Here is a 20,412-nt window from a genome sequence, read left to right as displayed (position 1 = left end):
TTTAGAACCATTTCACCTCGTTTCGGCTTGTGCTTTGAAGTACAAACTTCAAAATTGATATAGTGATTCTATATTTCAAGCTGCGTCATACTGTGTTTTTCTTACCTCTGATTGTCGCTGCTCAAGGCCAAAATTCGAAATTTTTTGGACAAAAGTGACACTCTCATTTTTTTTTTTTAACACGCTGTTTACGTATACGACGGGCTCTATTTGCCCGATAAAGTGGTGTTGCCGAGTTTGGTTTTTAAAATATTTAGGTATTTTCTAGCTTAAAATCTAGCGCCAATGAACCTGGTGCATGGGGGGAAAATGTTGGGGGGGTATTTAGGGCGCGAAAAAAAAATGTGCACATTTTCATGCTTGCTGCGCTTGCAACAGGTAGATATTTAGAAATCCATTTAAGGTATGGGTATGAAAATTGGGGATCCCAAAAATTGGCATATAGGCCTAGGCCTATGCAAAGGGCATTTTCGGCAGGCCAAGGGGGGAGGGGCCACAAAAATTTGGCAGTCCAGGGGGGGGTGCGGACAAGTGATTTTTGGCTGGCCGAGACGGGAGGCAAGCGATTTTAGCGAGTCGCTTGGAAATTTTGGCTTATAATTAGTAGGCTAATACCGGTACTGATTGCACAGCCTTTTGATTTCGAGAACGCAATTTTTTGGCAAGCCGGGGCCGGGGGAGGGAATAAATTTTGGCATGTCGAAAGGGAGGAAGAATGACTTTACCTAGCACACATTAAAGGGGCATTTCGTGATCCACAACCTCATACAACCCCATAGGCCTACGTCCTTTACTCACAAGTTAAGATTTTTATACCACTCATCCCGCTCTGGCCACATGTTTAGGAATTTTCACGCAGCTCAATTCGTTAAGCAATGGAAAATATTGCCAAATTTGAATTTCGTTTTAAAAGCCTACTCCCCATTAAAAAAACCACTAATTTTGGGGGATTAAAAAAGTTCTGTAAAATGAAACAAAAGGCTGCCTCAATCTTAATTATTCATTTAAGGCCAGGCCTTCATTTCTGAAAATAGCGGGAGCTCAGTTAGTCCCTGTACTCAGGAGCTTGACAAGGAGCTCAATTATATAATATCAATATTAAACCATAGGAGCAGCTCAATAAATGCCATTGGTAAAATTATTAGGCCTACGATATTTTATTTGACTGTGATCCGTTTTAATAGGCTATATACACTGTATATACCTTTAAAATTTCTAAAATTGGTGGAATTGAACAAGCTCTAAATTTCTCATACGTCCAGCATAACCAAGGGCAACTGGGGTGGGTGGGAAAGCCCCTAGCTATGGCCATACCCGTAGTGGCGGAACCAGAATTTTTTTCGCGGGGCATGGGGGGAAGTGAATTTGAGCCGGACGGGGGCACAAGTTGGAAATCATTGCACTAAATTGCCGCAAAAAGTGGAAAATTACATAATTGTGGGGATTTTGCCTAAAAACTGGGTGGGAAAGAAAAAATATTGGGGGAAATACTGCCCCCTAGCGGCGCCACTGCATATCCATCCATGATGCTAGAAGTTCTGGCGCTGAAATTCAATTTCAATATCACGAGTTTTTATCAGGGATTTTACCAAGGGAAGGCGATAGGTGTAGGATTTTGCTGATATACCAGGCAACCCGAGAAAGGAACTGAGGTGTGGCTAAATAAGGGAGTGTTCATTATAAATATTTGCCATTATCATACTTTCGACGCCGAGAGCATAATTATTTGAAGCGTACATCGTGTCAGTCACATGGTCACATATTTTCTGTTGAAAGAGAAACGCACATGTCTCTGATTAGCTCGGGGATTCAGCTACTGCGCGCTGCGTGCTGGCCTGTTGTTGTCCCGGGTTGTTGTCGAGTGGAAATGGAAAATTTATGAATGAACTTCCGCAACTTTGCAACATCATCACGCAGCGGCGTAGCTGGGATTTTTTCCAGGAGGGCAAGACTGTAGGCCCTATGGGGCGGGGCCCAAATCCACCAAATTTCCCACTGGGGCGGGGGCCCAAATAGACAATTTTTGCCGGGCTTATTGATAATAATCGTATATGGTAGGCCTATTGAGCTGTATTGCATATCGTTTGGATTCCCCATCTCTCTGCCCCTCCTCTCACCCTCTCTTTTTTCTTCTTTCTCCCTCCTTTTCCCCCATTTTTCCTTGCACTAGGGGGGCAGGGGCCCAAATAGGCAATTTTGCAATTGCCCCCCCCAACAGCTACGCTACTGTCATCACGGTAGACATACGCGGTAGCCTACAACTACAAGAAAGGTTTACAGACAAATATAGCCTAGTAGGCCTATCAAAATGTTATATTTTTATATTTTCTGGTGGACTCGGAGAATATCATGTCATGGAGGTCCCGGCGCTGGGTTGGGGGGGTCTCAAGGCATTTTGGTATGCCTACCCATGCTTGATTCCGGGAGGTTTTTAGCAGGCCCGACCATTTTTTTTTTTTTTTTTTCTCGGGCGGGTCTCTTCAAAACATTTGTACCATGGGGATCAAAGTCACCCACATTTGGCCTAATTTGACGCTTTTTATTGGGCACTTTTGCCAAAATGCGCCCAAAAGTTGGTCTTCGCTGTAAACCCACCCATCATAGTCGTTGAAAAGGTAGGCCTACCCCAAAACTGTGGCACATCCACGAACCCGAGGGAGAGACCTCCGCGGGTAAAAACACACCTCTAGCGGGACCAGATTTATAATTTAAAATAGGCCTACATTTTGGAAGCCAGTCATCACGACAAAACGGGCCATGGTAGTGTTAATGGTATTAACACTTTGATTTTAGGCTTAAATGATGAGTGTAGGCCTATAAATTGCAAATTTGCACACACCCCGGGGGAACCTTCTCAAGTTGGTTTGGGTAAGGATGTGAGGCTGTGACTCCGAAAAACTACGGTACGATTTTAAACCAAATTTGAATAAAACAGACCCAAAATTGTATCAACTTTTGGACTGAAAGTTTTCGCAAATTTTACTTTTCGAGAAAATCATTGAAAAATACCCTTCTTAAACCTAATTTTCAAGACACCGAGGGTCAATAAAATCATGGCTAAAAATACAACAGAGTCTAAACTAAATGGCTGAAAATGCACCCCAAATCTGCCGCACATCACGACACCGTATTTCACCTTATAGATTTTGAAAATTGTCGCAATAAAATAGGCCCGAACTTATCCCAAATTATCCCCCGAAAAATATTTTTTGCAGGTGAGGTTGGAGTCTTATTATTTTTATTCTCAGAGAGGATAGGGGTTGATATTTTTAGCAGGGTACAGTTTGTCTTGTTTTTTGTTTTGTTTTTGACGTTGAAGTTCCAGATTCTTTTTTCATATATTATTATTCATTTATTATTTATACCCTGTACGTGGGGAAAAAGACACACGACAGCTACAGAGAAGCCACGAAAAAACTCCTGTGAAGTGCATGAAAATGACCCGAAAATGTGCCAACCGAAACACCCGAACAGGAAGATAAAATAAAAAAACAAAAACAAAAACCCAGGAAATTTCCCGAAATAATTTCCAAATTCTTTGTCCCCCACTAAAATATATTATGAACACTCCCTTATGAAGTCTGCCCTCTTCCGGCTATTCTGGTAGTAGGCGTTGACAATTACCTTACGCGATTACCATATTTTTGAAGCATGTTTGAACCCGATTTGTTCTCTATTCACATTTTTAACGTTGCAAGTAACATTTCAAGACCTCTATTTGTGACAGGTATTTAATTATCTTGCTAGAGATGTGCCTAAAGTTGAAATTCAATATTTCGGATCGCAAAGATCGAGAGATATAAAGTTGCTGAATATCAGTTTAACACCATGGATCATATGGGCGTCGTATATGAACGATTATGATAGCTAAGCAAAATGGCTGGGATACAGGTTGTATAAATACTACATGAATATTCATGAACTATACAGATTCCATTCTTCTCTAATAATAAAGATGTCAATCACTCTCCTAGACGACAGTTGCTTGGCGCTTGTAAACAAATCGAATAATAGTGCTTGACAAGAGCTAAAAAAATAGGCTAAAAACACATTTTCACACATTTTTTTCCGGATTTTTTTATTTCACATGATAAGTAGACATATTTTCTTACGTATAAGGTAATAATATATTTTTTCTGGAGGTAAAGCCCTTCAACACTTTGTTTAACCTTAAAACTCATAGCTCGACCAATAAATTTGTGCATTGGGTTCAAACCATCCAATTTTATATCATTATTGCTTGTGGGACATGAGATCACCAAATTGCATTCTGAATGTCCTTCAGTTCTGATATCAAATAATATTGATTTTTTGAAATATAATAATACAAATTTTATGGCAAATTATTAAAAATTGATATTTTTGATTCAGAATGCAATTTGGTGTGTGATGTGCTCTCAGGTCCCACAAAAAAACCCGCTGTGCAAAGGTGGATGACCTGGCTTTTAAGTGCACCACACAATAAACATGATATTCAAATCAAATACGAATGAAGAACAAAACATTACCCCTGTTTAATGGTTAATAGTTGCGACCATGAAATTGCAATTCCTGAAAATTAAAATGGAAAGATCGTAATTAAATAATCAATATATGGCATAAATGTAGCAAATTACTTGAAGGTAAGAGCAAAGGGGCAAACATGTATTCCTGCATGCCACAAACACATCATGAAATTCAAATAACAGTATTGATAATGTGGACTGCATTGCACTGTGTAACTCAGGTGAATAATGTCGAATTTGATTAATATTTAATGAACCCATCGGCGTAATTGGTGGTCATTTAAGAGCAATTACCCACCATAGTAAAATCAGTCGGAAGTGAATGAATTATAACTATATATATAACCATGGAAATAGTAGATGCGACAAAAAGATGTTTCCTAGCATGGTATTGTCCGTTGGCCAGATAGATGTATCATGTATGTCATATGCATAAAAAATGAAAAATCATATAACTTAAAATGTGGTGAAAGTTTAATTTTATTATTACTATTCATTTATATATGATGTATTTATTGATATATTTGCGTTCATTTATTTATTTATTTATTTATTTATTTATTTATTTATTTATTTATTTATTTATTTATTTATTTATTTATTTATTTATTTGTTTTTTATTTCAAGTATTTTAATGTATGTATTAAAATATAATTACTTGATTCACTTATTATATATCAAAACACTTAAGGGGTGGGGTATGAACCTTTGGACAGTATTTATTGTGGGACATTAGAGCACATCAGACATATCGAATTGCATTCTGAATACGAAGAATGTCCTTCTGATATCAAATAATTTTGATATTTTGAAATTCGCAATGTAATACGCATTTTATGGCAAATGATTAAAAATTGATATTTTTGATATTTAACAGTACTCGAAGTAAACTTTATAAATCTGATGATTTATACTTAAAGTGTATGTAGGTGGGATGAAAAGCCGACGATCAATTGAAAAATTTGACCTTTCGTATTGAAGATATGGATTTTTTCCCACAACACCAAAAAAAATTAGGTCTTTTGGGGAAAAAAATCCATATCTTCAATATGAAAGGTCAAAATTTTTAATTGATCGTCGGCTTTTCCTCCCAGCTACATACACTTTAAGAATATGTCATTAGATTTATAAAATTTACTTCGAGGACTGTTATATATCAAAATGTGAAAAATATCAAATTTTAATAATTTGTCATAAAATTTGTATTATATCGTGAATTTCAAAAATGAAAATTATTTGATATCAGAAAGACATTCTTCGTATTCAGAATGCAATTCGATATGTCTGATGTGCTCTCATGTCCCACAAAAATACTGTCAAACGCTCAAAACGCTCATTCCAGATCCCTTAACAAATTTTTTTTTAAAGCAATTCAGATATAGTATTGGTATACGAAAAATTAGCATTAAAATGCTATAATGGTATTGTGTAAACCACATTTTACCAGAATACATCTCCATGATGATTGGGATGATAGTCACGATGTGCCAGGATCATTTAGATGTGGGGAAGTCTCATTAGTGTTAGTTTTGTTCTAATATGATGTTCTTTGTTTTGAATTGTTCCATAAAAGAATTATGCTTATTAGCGGTAAATTTATTAATTGCATGAGTCAACTGCGTTAACTGTATCAGATCATTTTATGTATTGCCTTGGAATAAGTGGGAATTGTGAAACCTATTTCACCTGTCTTCATTTATCTCTTGTAATACATTTTTTATTATACTTTTAACGTATTTATGTCTATTGATTTAAACTTTTCCAGCAAATTAAACAGAATGGGGATCAAGCCCTAAATATTAGTTGTTTTCATTTGAGATATGCAAACATAAAATGAAGACCCATTCAGTGATTCCAGCACAAGTGTAAAAACAATTAAAAAATTAGTTATGAATTGCTTTAAAGTGAAGGGATAAGTTATTAAAATTGTGATTTGGTATTTTTGAAATGAAACATTAGGCAAAAAAGAAAACGAAGAAAACAGCAGTTTTAACGAAGTTGATGCCCCATTCAAACACATGTAGCTAATTTATATACTGTCAGTGCATAAATTACAAATAACATGTAAATGCCTTATTTTGTCTTATTACTCTTAACTACATTTCGGCTGAACCACTAGCATGCAGGCTATGTTAGCACATCTATGATAATGACAAAGGTACCAAGATCTGAATTTTGATGATTTTTACGATCATCCGGATGAGCTAATCACCGAATGGCCCTTTAAAAACTAATTTCTTATAGGACCTATATGTTAAAACTTAAAAGTTTTAAAAATAATATGCGGGGATAATTTGAAAACCGTATAACATTATAATAAAACCGATATCCCATTCCCATCATGGGTATTACTATTATCGTCTAGACGTTGTCAGCTATTTGTATTAGGTCACCATTACATTACTCGTTGACTGCCGATAAAACGCCCAATAAAGACTTAGTCACCGGACCGCGCCGGCCAGTTAAAGTACATGCCCTATCACACCACTCCACAGCATACATAAATTCTCCCAGTCACATTTCCCAAATATGAAATTAAAAAAATTCAAATTTTAATTTACTTCTTTTAAAGTTTGGCAGAGGCGGGGTTCGAACTCACGGCGCAACGCTTAGTACTCTATGAGCCTAGCGCCTTAGACCACTAGGCCACTTGTCTTCTTGTTATTCATTTGAAACTTATTTAAAAATATAATCGCAACTTCAACATAGGTCTACCACGTGACAAGCAAAGGCAGAAAACGTATTATATTTTGGAATTTTATCTGCTTAAAACATTAATGTGTATTATAATAGAGCTACCATTATTTATATTGTTGAATTCTCAAGCGCATAGAGACAATTAATACGAGCGTCCTATGATACATACACAATACATAAAATCGATTTTGATCTTCGGCATTACTCGGTGACCTCCAATAAAACGCCCAATAACGCCGGTCAGTTAAAAAAAATGCTTAAGTACATGCCCTATTGAGATAAGCAATCCTTTTGTGATATGTCCATTCATCCATATAATAATAGCAATCAGATTTTTGGATGGATGTTTTACACAGTGATTGGAGAAGAAGCTATGTAAATAATCAAAAGTACATGTCTACAAATTAACAAGGACAACTCCTTTTGTCAAAATTGTTTTCACCTATTGCTCAGTATGTTAATTAATCCGATTAATTACGTAATTTCGCCAGCGTATGATATATCAGTACTAATATGTAGGCCCAAGGAGGTTAGATATAGAAAGAAGAGTCTGTTTATAGTGAGCCAGATTATACGGTATTTAGCGTATAAGTACATCTTATACGGTATTGATTGCCACTATAAACAGACCAATAGCGCTATTTGTCGCACATATTATACGGAACTGATATCCTTCGAAATCGATGGATATTGCAGTATATTCATTCCGTATACGGCCACTATAAACAGACAGGGATTAACGATACCGTTATTCAAGGAAGTGGAGCAGGGTTATATAGGCCTAATTAGCACATATTTGTCAGTTTAATAACACATCACCTACAAATATGGTACGGTACTGCAGCAATAATGTTAAAAAGTAGGCCGGTATCGTTTCGACGGCAAACTATTTGAAACTGGCACTATATTTGTGTCTCCCACATTGCACTGCGGTGACCTCGAACACGCTGAGTTCAGCCACCTCGGATTCAGAATAGCGCTATTGGTCGCCACTATAAACAGCCGAGATAACGGATAAGTGACATTCCAGCCTAATCCCATATACGTATAAAGATACCGTATAAATACCGTACACCACTATAAACACGCTCGAAGAGGAAATAGATTACGTATCGCATATTGGTCCTTTGTGCCTATTAGAGTTTCCGCCAAGGGAGGAAGAAAAAAAAAGGAGGGGGGGGAGAGAGAGAGAGGGAGACCGATGGAGTCACAGGGCTCTAAATTACATAGGCGTAGATCGGGGGGATAAATGCCACAATATTTTGCCAGGGGGATGGTCAATATAATCACCCCCCAATATTGACGCCTGTGTATTGGTTTGTGTCGAAATTAACCTCATATTTGGCCATTTTATAGCCACAAAATGCCATTTTAGCGCTTTGCGTGAATTTATTCCACTTTTGTCCCATATTTCACCAGTTTAGTTTCAATAGGCCTATGCTAAAATTTTTGCGCGCATTTGTACCATAAGGTTCACTGTACTGGGTACTTTTAAAAAATCCTAACCTAACCTAAACATAACTTTAACCCTTAGATTGGAGCTCTACTAGAAGTAAAAATATAGATAGTGAACGAATTTAGTATTTCTATATCTATGTGAGAATGATACAATTCAGTATCGAAGTTACGTAATGTTACTATGTCAACGGGATCACGCGCTAGAGTAATGAACCACGATCGAAATGATCACCACATAAAGTATATGGCACTCGAAGGCATACCAAAGTAGCGTGATCCGGTAACCAAGAGAATTACGTAACCACTTCGATGCTGAATAGAGGCCCTGCATGAAATTATTGATTGGCTCCAAACAAAGGTTTTCAACCGGTGTCCTTCACCGTAGTTATGGCGGAGTGCAGTCCATTCAATCAAAATGTTGTCATCAACCTATTTGATCGTAGTGCAGGATTATGTGTGTGAGACGAACTGTCACGGTAGATTGCAATCATGCTTTTGTTGAATGCATTTGAGTAGTCCGCCATATTTACGGGATGATACGTCGCATGCAAGGCCTCTATATGACATGATGAACATAGTCATTGATGCATCAGTTTTAAAATAGACTAGGCGGTTACCCATATTTGGCGGTTCTCGGCTGGGCGCGATTACCAGGCTGATGGTGACATGCCCATATGACACTTTTCACTAATTTGACCTCAGATGACCCCAGGGTGACATTGGATGACCCCAAAATGACCTAAACTTATAACTCTAAATGTTGACTGTACCTACCAAGTTTCATGCCCATATATGAGCTTTTACTAATTTGACCTCAGATGACCCGTGGTGACCTTGGATGACCCCAAAATGCTGCTTTAAATGTTGACTGTACCTACCAAGTTTCATGCCCATACGACACTTTTTAGTAATTTGACCTTAGATGACCCCTGGGAGGGGACCCCGTGGTCAGATGACTTAACGAACATAAACATCTTCTTGCCAGCACAGAACTATACCCACCCACCGAGTTTGAGCCCCGTACGACCTAGTTTCATGCCCATATGACAGTTTTTAGTCATTTGACCTCAAATGACCCCTGGGAGGGGGGCCCCGTGGTCGGATGACTTAACGAACATAGACACCTTCTTGCCAGGACAGAACTACACCCACCCACCGAGTTTGAGCCCCGTAGGACCTAGTTTCATGCCCATATGACAGTTTTTAGTCATTTGACCTCAAATGACCCCTGGGAGGGAGCCCCGGGGTCGGACGACTTAACGAACATAAACATCTTCTTGCCAGGACAGAACTACACCCACCCACCGAGTTTGAGTCCCGTACGACCTAGTTTCATGCCCATATGACAGTTTTTAGTCATTTGACCTCAAATGACCCCTGGGAGGGGGCCCGGGGTCGGATGACTTAACGAACATAAGGGACGCACCATTAGATATCAAGGGGGGGGCTTGGTAGTTGGGGTCGTGACAAATTTTTTTTTTTTAGCACCTCGGTGAAGCAAATTTTTTTTTTAGCCCCTGGATGAAGCAAATTTTTTTTTTCAACACCTCGGAGAGACAAATTTTTTTTTTTTTGCATCGTAAAGTCCTATAATTTTCAACAATTTGTTTGTCGAGTTGTCAAATTTTGTCCATATTTTTAATCATTTTAACGTTTTGTAACACCTAAATTTCGAGTGCCACAAAGAACATCATTATTTTTATGTGTAAAAATTTTCTTGAAGTATAATGAACCTCTTTTGGCGCGAACAATTTTGGCATATTGAAGCTAAACTGGGGGGGGAAATACGGTACATTAATGTAGAATAAATGCGCGCAAAGCGCGCAAAAATTGGGTTTTTTTTAGGTTAATTTCATCAGAAACCCACACAGGCGTCAACATTGGGGATGATTGTATGGACCACCCCTAGCAAATTTTTTGGGATTTATCCCCTTGGATCTACGCCTATGCTCTCAATCAGTCATGTGGCCCTGGCATGTGGCACAGATTTCTATAATAATTTTGACATTGGGGTGGAATTTGGTGAAAATCTGTGAAGTAGAGTGAATCAAGTGTTTTCACTCACAGACCCAGCTTACATAATATCTGTTCACAAACAAATGCGCACAAAATACGTACCATTTTGAAGCTAAAATAAATAGTGTTAATGAAAAGGGAGCAAATTTGCGCGAAGCGCGAAAATTTTTTACAATATAAGCTATATTAGGTTCATTTTTCTTCACTAACTGTGACAAATTTTTTTTCACCCTTGACATCAAATCTTTTTTTTTCTGGTCCGAGGTGGAGCAAATTTTTTTTTTTTAGTCTGAGGTGGAGCAAATTTTTTTTTTTTGCTCAGATGGCGCGTCAAAATTTTTTTTTTCTTTTAAAAACTACCCAGCCCCCCCCTTGGTATCTAATGGTGCGTCCCTAAACATCTTCTTGCCAGGACAGAACGTCACCCACCCACCGAGTTTGAGTCCCGTACGACCTAGTTTCATGCCCATATGACAGTTTTTAGTCAGTTGACCTCAAATGACCCCTGGGAGGGGGCCCCGGGGTCGGATGACTTAACGAACATAAACTTCTTCTTGCCAGGACAGAACTACACCCACCCACCGAGTTTGAGCCTCGTACGACCTAGTTTCATGCCCATATGACAGTCTTTAGTCATTTGACCTCAAATGACCCCTGGGAGTTGGGGGGGCCGGGGTCGGATGACTTAACGAACATAAACTTCTTCTTGCCAGGACAGAGCTACACCCACCCACCGAGTTTGAGCCCCGTACGACCTACGACGGCCTCACATTAGCAGTCACAGACAAAACCTAAATCTACAGAATATATCCATTACTCGTCGATACTCGAAAGAGCTCAAAATAAATAACTTAATAAATTATCTTGATGTCCTTTAACATGTTTTCATAGTTAACCATCGTTAGCCATGGAAATCTATCATGAGAACTGACCGGTGACTAAGTCCGATTTATTGGGACGTTTATCGGCAGTCAACGAGTAATGACGCTCAAATCTCAAGTCTTCTGAGACGTAGCCTCCATTTTTGCCCCCATTTTAAACCTAATTGGGTTATGGTAATGACTGTTACTGAACTAAGCCTATAGAAGAGTTTATTGACAATCACCAAACATTATGGTATAATCAACAATTAAGACAATATAAACACAAACTTGTACAATAGACCTATATAAACTATAAGAAGTAAATATCTCAAGAAATACTCATACTTTACCAGATCTAACATCAAAACATGATTGAACGAAATTGGTTACTATTTTCAGAACATCATAATCTGAAGCACCCATAATCAACAAGAATATGTCATTCAATGACATATCATTACAGTGTAACATCTTATTCTTATTGTTATTGTTATGTATGTTATTCAGTCAACATCTGACCATATAGAAGGTAGGTATGACCTACATATAAAATATCCGAAATCTCTACTGACCACCGCACTAAAATCGCCTTGTTAGTTTCTTATTACAAAACTAAACCCTTTCTTTTTAAAATCTTCTTCGTGTGAAACCGACTATAGCTGATTGGAATATTCATTTAAATGAAATTACTTTCTTTCTCAGTTTCCTTCAAGCCAGGCTTCAAGTATTTTACACTATTCATGACCGGTATTTAACCGTAACACAGTCCTAAAACTAGGCGTCAGATTTAACACAAAATGGAGCGAAAATTGATAAAACTGATAATCAATAATATATATTTTTAAAAATCTTTTGTCGGCAAACACTAAAAAGATGCCGACAATACGAATTATCGCCGTTTCTATACTATTTTCACATTATCAGTTTTTATGAACATTAGTGAGCGAACTTGTTGCCCGAATGCAGAACCCAGCTGTTGCAAAAAACATAAATAAAGGAGAAATCAATCGGATAATAAAAAATATCATCTTGAATGTAGATGATTTTATTATCCGTCATTAAATGTTCAAAATTAAAAAATAAAATACCGCTATAAAAAGTGCACAATTTTAAAATGGGTACTTCTGATACCATTAGAACATGTTTCTTATGTTTGTTGTCATTATAATTAATCCTCTGAGGTCACAAATGAAAGATCTAAAAATCAACAGAGCTGAAATTCAAATAATCATTATTATCTAACTTAAATTTTGCTTAAAATAATGTTCGTGAGCTCTAATATATATTTTTTCCAAATATTGAGCTTCGTAAATACAAATTGCATGCAAAGGCCTACAATGTATATTACCAGTATTGTTAAGAAATTGTAATGTAGGACAGATGCTTCAATTCTCTGGCTCGGAATATACAACTGGCCTATATATCGTTTACTCACTTTACTGTTAATGCGAACCAATAAAACAACCCGAAATCCAAGCCGCTATTTTGTGACTCACTAATTCTTATATCTTTGCCATGCCGGTTGCGGCATATGTGAGTCTGTTAAGAACTATTTCTATTATATACCAACCAACTGATAAACTAGTGGAAATGATTAAAGATGTAATCAACATTGACACAGAGCTTTGTTAATGTACAGATCCCCGTCACTTAATGAGTAATAGAGAAATACAGCCAAGAGCCAGCAAAACAGTGTCGACGCGCAGTTTTTCTGTTAAAGTAAAAAAACAAGAACATAAAGTGATTTAAGAATTCACAGGATTTGATCGCTCCAGGTGTGCGTTCTGAAAAAGAATAAAGTATTACCTATGTTTGATGTTTCCGATCAAAGCATGGGTTTTGGGCTTATATAAGAACAAGGACTGTATGTGATCATTTGAATTCATGCGTATCTTCTGTTTTTACAACTGAATGTTGTATTATAAATGATGAGTCACGTAATTTTCAACAATGACTGTCTTTGCAATAATTGCGTCCATATTAATTTATTGGATTGTGCTTTAATGCTTTGTTTATTTGATATATTAATTGTCATTTTAATAAATGGATATTATTTTTGATGATTTTTTTCATCAAAATATATTGCGTCGTCTACTGATGTGCTTTGAATGATAAAAATGAATACATTAGTTTCATTATCTGCCCTTTCACTAATGTAATGTTTTTGTGATTGTTTTATTAAACATGCTATAGATGTGGCGGTTCTCAGTTTGATATAGAAATGATCAGTCTACATGTATACCACTATAATAATTGTGCTTATGACTTGAAATTGAAAGGTTATTTTCATGTCTTTATATGTGAACTATTCATGCGAACCTATATATCACACAATTGTATAATTTGAATATGAATGCAACAATTAATATAATGTGCTATCTATACACTATTAAAACAACGAGTACACCAATACTAGCCAACAAACACGGGAATGATCTCCCGTACTAAATAGTTAGTCCAAAATTACAGTATTTTGATCATTTATTTATTTATTTGTCGTTTTAGGTGTACAGCATGGCACAACCAAACTATGCTTTTCAGTTTCATATCAGTGTATCCATTTACACATAGTTTTGTTCAATTCCTATTTTTTCTTGGCCCTTTTGCTAGTGTACGACATGCAGTGTTCGATGAGTAAGCATATAGCTGGCGGTATTGTTTGATGAATTAATTATTGTTACATATGACATCATATATTATGCAATTAAATGTAAAAATGCATTGTACAATTTGTTTAATTTCTGCAAGAATTACTGTGACTGTATTATACGTAGGGGTGAACTCGAATCAAACTGATGTGTTTACATGATGCGTCATTATTGTAAACTGAACAAATTTGAAGACCTTAGAAATTTTGCTATCAATATTTTGCCGAATGGACTTAAATCAGTAGCATGTTGAAGCGGTAGTTTTTATTTTGCAAATCAAGCAGATAATTTGAAAATATTTTGCTATCAAAATTCTGCACAATGGACTTCAATCAGCATGTTGAAGAGGTAGTTTCTGCAAACTGAACAAATAACTCGAAGACGTAAAAGTTATAAATTTGCTATCAACATTTTTCAGTGTGGACTTCAGCATGTTGACGACGTAGTCTTATATTTCATTGGAGGATCCACTTAACCTTTTGTAAAATCAACTCGATGTTTATCGCCAGCTCATTGAGGTCCTTGTTGTAATAGACTCAATGACCAGGCAATGCCTGGACCAATGCTATGCATACTAAAAAATCTGGACCAATCTCATATTATTATGGATTCACGAAAGGCAGTTACCATGGTAACGTGTCACGCATGACGCGCATATTCATATTGCTTTCAAACTTAATATCGCATCTGAACTGACCATTAAATTTGTAATTCCAAAATCACTTGGAAAGTTGCAAAGAAACCCAAACTACGTCATGCATCGTCAATTCAAATAATTAACGGGGGCATGTCGTTATTCCGAAGGACCGTTATTCCGAAGGGTCATTACTCCGAATTTACAACCAGGCTCATTATTCCGAAGGGTCATTACTCCGAAGGTTCACTATTCCGAAGGGTCATTGCTCGAAGGGTCATTATTCCGAAGGGTCGTTATTCCGAAGGGTCATTACTCTGAATTTAAAACAGGGCTCGTTATTCCGAATTTACAACTAGGCTCGTTATTCCGAATTTAAAATAAGGCTCGTTATTCGAAGAGGAACTTTTGGTTTTCGTCATTTCCGACTTGCGTTTGACTGAATTTCTATCTATGAAAATCTATCTTGCTATGGAAGTTTGGAAATTAGCATCATTTCAGATTTACTTTGCTTGATGGTCGGGCTTTGAAGCACAGATCCTGTTTTGAAGGAACTTGAAGCTTTCTTGAAATTCACAATTCACAAAACGCGCAAACCGTTTATTCTACATATTATAATCCCGGTCACCCAGGCCAGGGTTGACGCCATGACTATATATTATTTTATCAAATTGCCCAATATCAAAGTTGAAAACACCATTTCCAGCAGATGAAACCACAGATTCTAGAAGGAACTGAGTAATATCATCGACCATTTGGTAATATGTGGCAATATACATTTTTTTCGCCATGGACCCCATTTACAAACCTCCCTGCATGACTCGTGTAAATCGAATCGCAGACGGCTAAAAGCAGGTGAGGTGTGGTTTTTGGCATGACAGGAATGTTTTACTGTTACAACTGTAAACCGGCGCCTAAACACACATTAGATTATCGCTATCTCTTGGGGGTCTGTAAGTGAAGTTGAACTTGTCGGTTTGATAATGTTAGCAAACAGCTACGACGGAGTTCAAACACAGTAGGGCGACTTGACCTTGCTTGTTAGATCATTATTTAGGCTGGAGTTGAGTGATACAGTTTCTTCTCAAGGATGATTTCACATGCAAATGTGGGTGTACAGTATCTTGAGTACTTTCCCGGAGTACTTTGCATATAAACTTTCAGCTGTTTTACTTCAGCGTTCTGAATATTAGGGGCATTTTAACAAATGCATTTACAAATTGAGGGCGCTAAAAGCACTCCAAGAAAGCAGGGTTGCCAGAAAGCGCTTTATGCATGCTCGATCATTCGGCTAAATTTAAGAAAAGTTCGGCGCATATCAATGTTTTAGTACCGTACCAACTCCTGGTACCAACCACCCCGACGAAAAAAGAAACCTTAAGTCTCAAAAGAAGAAAAAGTATGCAATATATCCTTCAACATGTTTATGGATAAATAATGCGTCCGAAGTTGTAAAAACGTGACGAATCGTAGCCGAGTTAATTGAAGTTTTACCGGCCGAGGATATATTACTAGTATTTGATATTATCGTGTCAACGTGTTACAAATGCTTCAAACAAATCAAACAACACATTTATAAAGACATTACAACTTCTCAGACAATCTGGCTGAAGCCTCAAACTCTTCTTTGAGGAGTGACCTGATCGTGACAACGTATGGTCATGCATGCCTTGTTCGCTACATCTCTGATCATTACTTATGATATCCAGAAATATTTAAAACAGAAGTTCAGCATGATATTAAAATCTTTTCTCCTATTCTTTTATTTTTATGTACAGGTGTACTCCTCATCGATCCCACAATGCCCCAGCGGTGAATTCACATCTAAAGGAGCTTGTTGCAAGCAATGTCCGCCTGGTCACGGAGTCATCACGTCATGTGGAGATAACAACACAGTCTGTGAACAGTGTTATCCCGATATTTCTTATTCCCCTGAATGGAGTCACACATCGGGATGCAAACTTTGTAGTCGCTGCCAAAGAAATGAACGCCTCGCACAATTATGTAATAGTTCGCAAGACACTATTTGCGAATGTAGAAGAGACTACTTCCGTGATGCCGATGGGACGTGTAGTCAGTGTAATATGTGTCCCCCGGGTTATGGGGTTGTGGTGGCGTGTTCTACAAATATGGATTCAAAATGTAGCCAGTGTGCAAACGGGACCTTTTCAGATGGGACAAGTGCTACTGATTTCTGTAAACCGTGTACTTTGTGTCCTGAAGGAAGTACAGTGTTGCAGCAGTGTACAACGTTTTCAGACACACTTTGTTCAGGTAATTAATTATGCAATGATGGAACATTAGAAAGAGAGATCGAATTCAACCCTGTCATTATTTTTTGTCCTCATAATTCAAGATAATTAAAAGCCCTCGATCAGAAAGATATCATATTTATTGTCCCATGAATGGTGACATACGTTATAAACACTAACACACCTTTAGTAGGCCTATATGTGCCGCTGCTATCTTCAGTAGATAGCAGTTTTGACTCGTACCATTGGTGTACACATTTAATTTATGAAAACATCTTTACTTTATACTTTTCATTAAATGCTATCTTCAGTAGATAGCATTTGTAATTCGTGTCATTGTACATGTATATAGTACATATTTAATGTATGAAAACATCTTTACTTTATACTTTTCATTAAATGCTATCTTCAGTAGATAGCATTTTGTAATTCGTGTCATTGTATATGGTACACATTTAATGCATAAAAACACATTTAGGGGCCAATGTTTCATTAAAATGCTATCTTCCTTCAGTAGATAGCAGTTCTACTACGCGAGCTCATGAATTATATAGAAACAGCCCCTGTGATATTTGTTGTTAAATCACAATCTCCAGTAGAATTACATAGTAATAGGTGTGACGAAAAACGTTCACACATATTTGTCATTAATTGCTATCTTCAGTAGATAGCAGTTGTAACATTGTTCATTTAAGTTTAAAAACACATTAATGTATATTGATATATCCACCAATGGCACCGTTATGACATCGTTGAAGCTCTTCTTCTTTATGTTATATCGCTAGAGTTGCATATAAAAAACACCTTAATATTTGATACTTGTCGTTAAATTGCTATCTTCAGTCGACAGTTGAACCATTGTTCTTGAGATATAATTACATATTGCAACACATTTTGATACATGTCATCATCATTTAGAGCAGTTTAGATGGTTCATGACATACAATGCTTCTAAATACGGTGACAGTATATTGCTATAATATTCATCAGTCACACCGATATAAATTACACCACTAAACACTGAGACATTGTATTGCTATCTTCAGTAGATAGCAATACTTTATACCATTGCTTATACCACTAGAGTATAAAGCTTTGTCTACCAGTTGCACCGTTATAAATGACACCAATAAAATACATAATGTTTGTATCAAATGCAGTAGATATAAAAAGTATATAATTTTAATGAAATAAAGAAAGACCTTCAGGCTTCAATGTACGGTATAATAATTACCGCCAGTTGCATGCTTAGTTATAAATGACATATCAAAACACTTAATTAAGATTTATTGCCATCTTAAGATAACAGTGGCATCATCGCTTATGCGATTCATTGTTTTTGAAGCTCCTTTAGAGTAAATTACTATCTTCAACAGTTATACCGTTTTCAAAATTACATTCTTTAAACACTTATTATACTCTTCATTGCTATTTTCAATAGCACTTGCGCCACTGTTTTTGAAATTTCTAAATTAAAATTACATGATAGAAAGCATTTGATACTTAAATTTCCCTCTTCGTTAGACAAGATCTTATAATTTAAAATCACATTTAAAGTATAATTGCTATCGCCATCAGTTGCACCGTTATAAATGACATTGCTAAAACACTTCAATATTTATTGCTATCTTCATTAGATAGCAGTGGTACCATTGTTCATGCCATTCAATATTTTAGAAACAGCTTTGGCGTACACTGCTATTTTCATCATTTCAACCGTTATAAAACACATCCATGCTTTTCATTGCTATCTTCAGTAGATAGCAGTTTTACTATATTTCATACACCTTTCATGAGCTGTTTTCTTCTAAACACTTAGAAATCACATCACTGAAATACGTCAATATTTGTAATTGCTATCTCCAGTAGATATCGGTATTTTTCATATTTAATACATAAAAATATCTTTAATATGCTGCTATCTTCATCAACTGTACCCTTTTAAATTCTTACAAATAACATAACTAAATTACCGTCAATATTCTTCATTGATATCTTCAGTAGATAGCAGTTGTACTCTTTCATGATATTTAATGCATAAAAACACCTTTATAATGCTATCTTCACCAGTTGCGCCCGCCCTTTTAAACGCCAAGTATATGACATCACTAAGCACTTCAATGTTTTTCATTCTATCTTCAGTAGCAAGCAATGATTTTCATCATATTTAATACATAAATACCTTCAATACATCACTGAAATACTTCAACATCTTTCATATCCATCTTCAGTAGATAGCAGTTGTACTATTATTAATGAAATGTGATATACTCCTAGAAACTCCTTTAATGCATTAATCGTCACCATTTCATGATATCACTTAAACACTTATATTTTTACACTGCTATCTTCAGTAGATAGTAAGTTGAATGTAACATAACTTCATAACTCAAATATCATTGCTATCTTCAGAAGATAATATAGTTGAAGATAATAATATAACTTGATATTTTGATAAGATGTATTATTTTGTCGCATAGCTTAAACAATTGTATTTTGTATTCCTATGTTGCAGGTACTCTCAAGTTAGTGGGATCATCTAATAAACCAGCGGTATCAACCGATCCAACCGTAGTACTCACACCCCGCAATCCGAAATCGTTCAGTGTTGTACCAATCTACTGTGTGTTACTTGGTGCCGTTGTTGTGGGTCTCATGATATATGTGATATTCAAACGATGGTCTTTTAATAAAGTGAAACTAAGAAACCAGAAAATGATAAGGTGAGAATTTGTCAATCTGTGAACGCGTTCATATTGTCGTGACTCGTAAGTGCTAATCTTATTATTGGTTATTATATTCTATTCTTTCTTTTCTCTCTCCCTTACCCCCTCTCTTTCTGTATCCCCCCTCTGACCCCTCTCTCTTTCCCCTAAATCTCTCCTTCCACTCCCTCTTCTCTCTCCCCCTCCCTCCCCACTCTCTCTCCCTCCCCTCCCTATCTTACTTCTTTCTTTTTGCATATCTTTCGTGCTTTCCTAATTTCCTACTGTTTTTAAAAGATGTTAGTTTTTTCTAAAATAATTTTATTCAATAATAGCTTAATTCTTTTACCAGTATACTGTACTTTCTTTACAAATTAATGATATAAATCCTATATCTCTTTTGGTGCATTTTATCATGAGCCCGAATATGAGAAAAAGCATATGGCCATTGTAGGCTGAATGCGATACAAAAGCGATTATGCGAACAGTGATCTGATTATAGATACCAAATGTCAATTAATCAAGCAAAAATGTGTAAATGTCAACAGAATATGTGTATGAATTATGATATGATATCAACACAACTGAATGGACATATTATCAACACTTGGGCATACGTTGATTATTATGATAT

The 20,412-nt window shown here is 36.5% G+C and overlaps 1 protein-coding gene across 1 annotated transcript in view; it reads left to right on the top strand.

The window, feature by feature from the left end:
* LOC140156022 (tumor necrosis factor receptor superfamily member 16-like) overlaps positions 1-20,412 on the top strand; it is a 61,928-nt gene that overhangs the window by 36,605 nt on the left and 4,911 nt on the right. The window contains exons 2-3 of the mRNA XM_072179118.1: positions 16,600-17,095; positions 19,589-19,796. Of these exons, the coding sequence (XP_072035219.1) occupies positions 16,600-17,095; positions 19,589-19,796 (704 nt within the window). The remainder of the gene's footprint in view (positions 1-16,599; positions 17,096-19,588; positions 19,797-20,412) is intronic.

The sequence above is a fragment of the Amphiura filiformis genome, chromosome 6 (assembly GCF_039555335.1).
Source record: "Amphiura filiformis chromosome 6, Afil_fr2py, whole genome shotgun sequence".
NCBI classification, from domain to species: Eukaryota; Metazoa; Echinodermata; class Ophiuroidea; order Amphilepidida; family Amphiuridae; genus Amphiura; species Amphiura filiformis.
The sequence above is the reverse complement of the archived record's forward strand: the minus strand, read 5'-3'. Positions and strand labels throughout refer to the sequence as shown.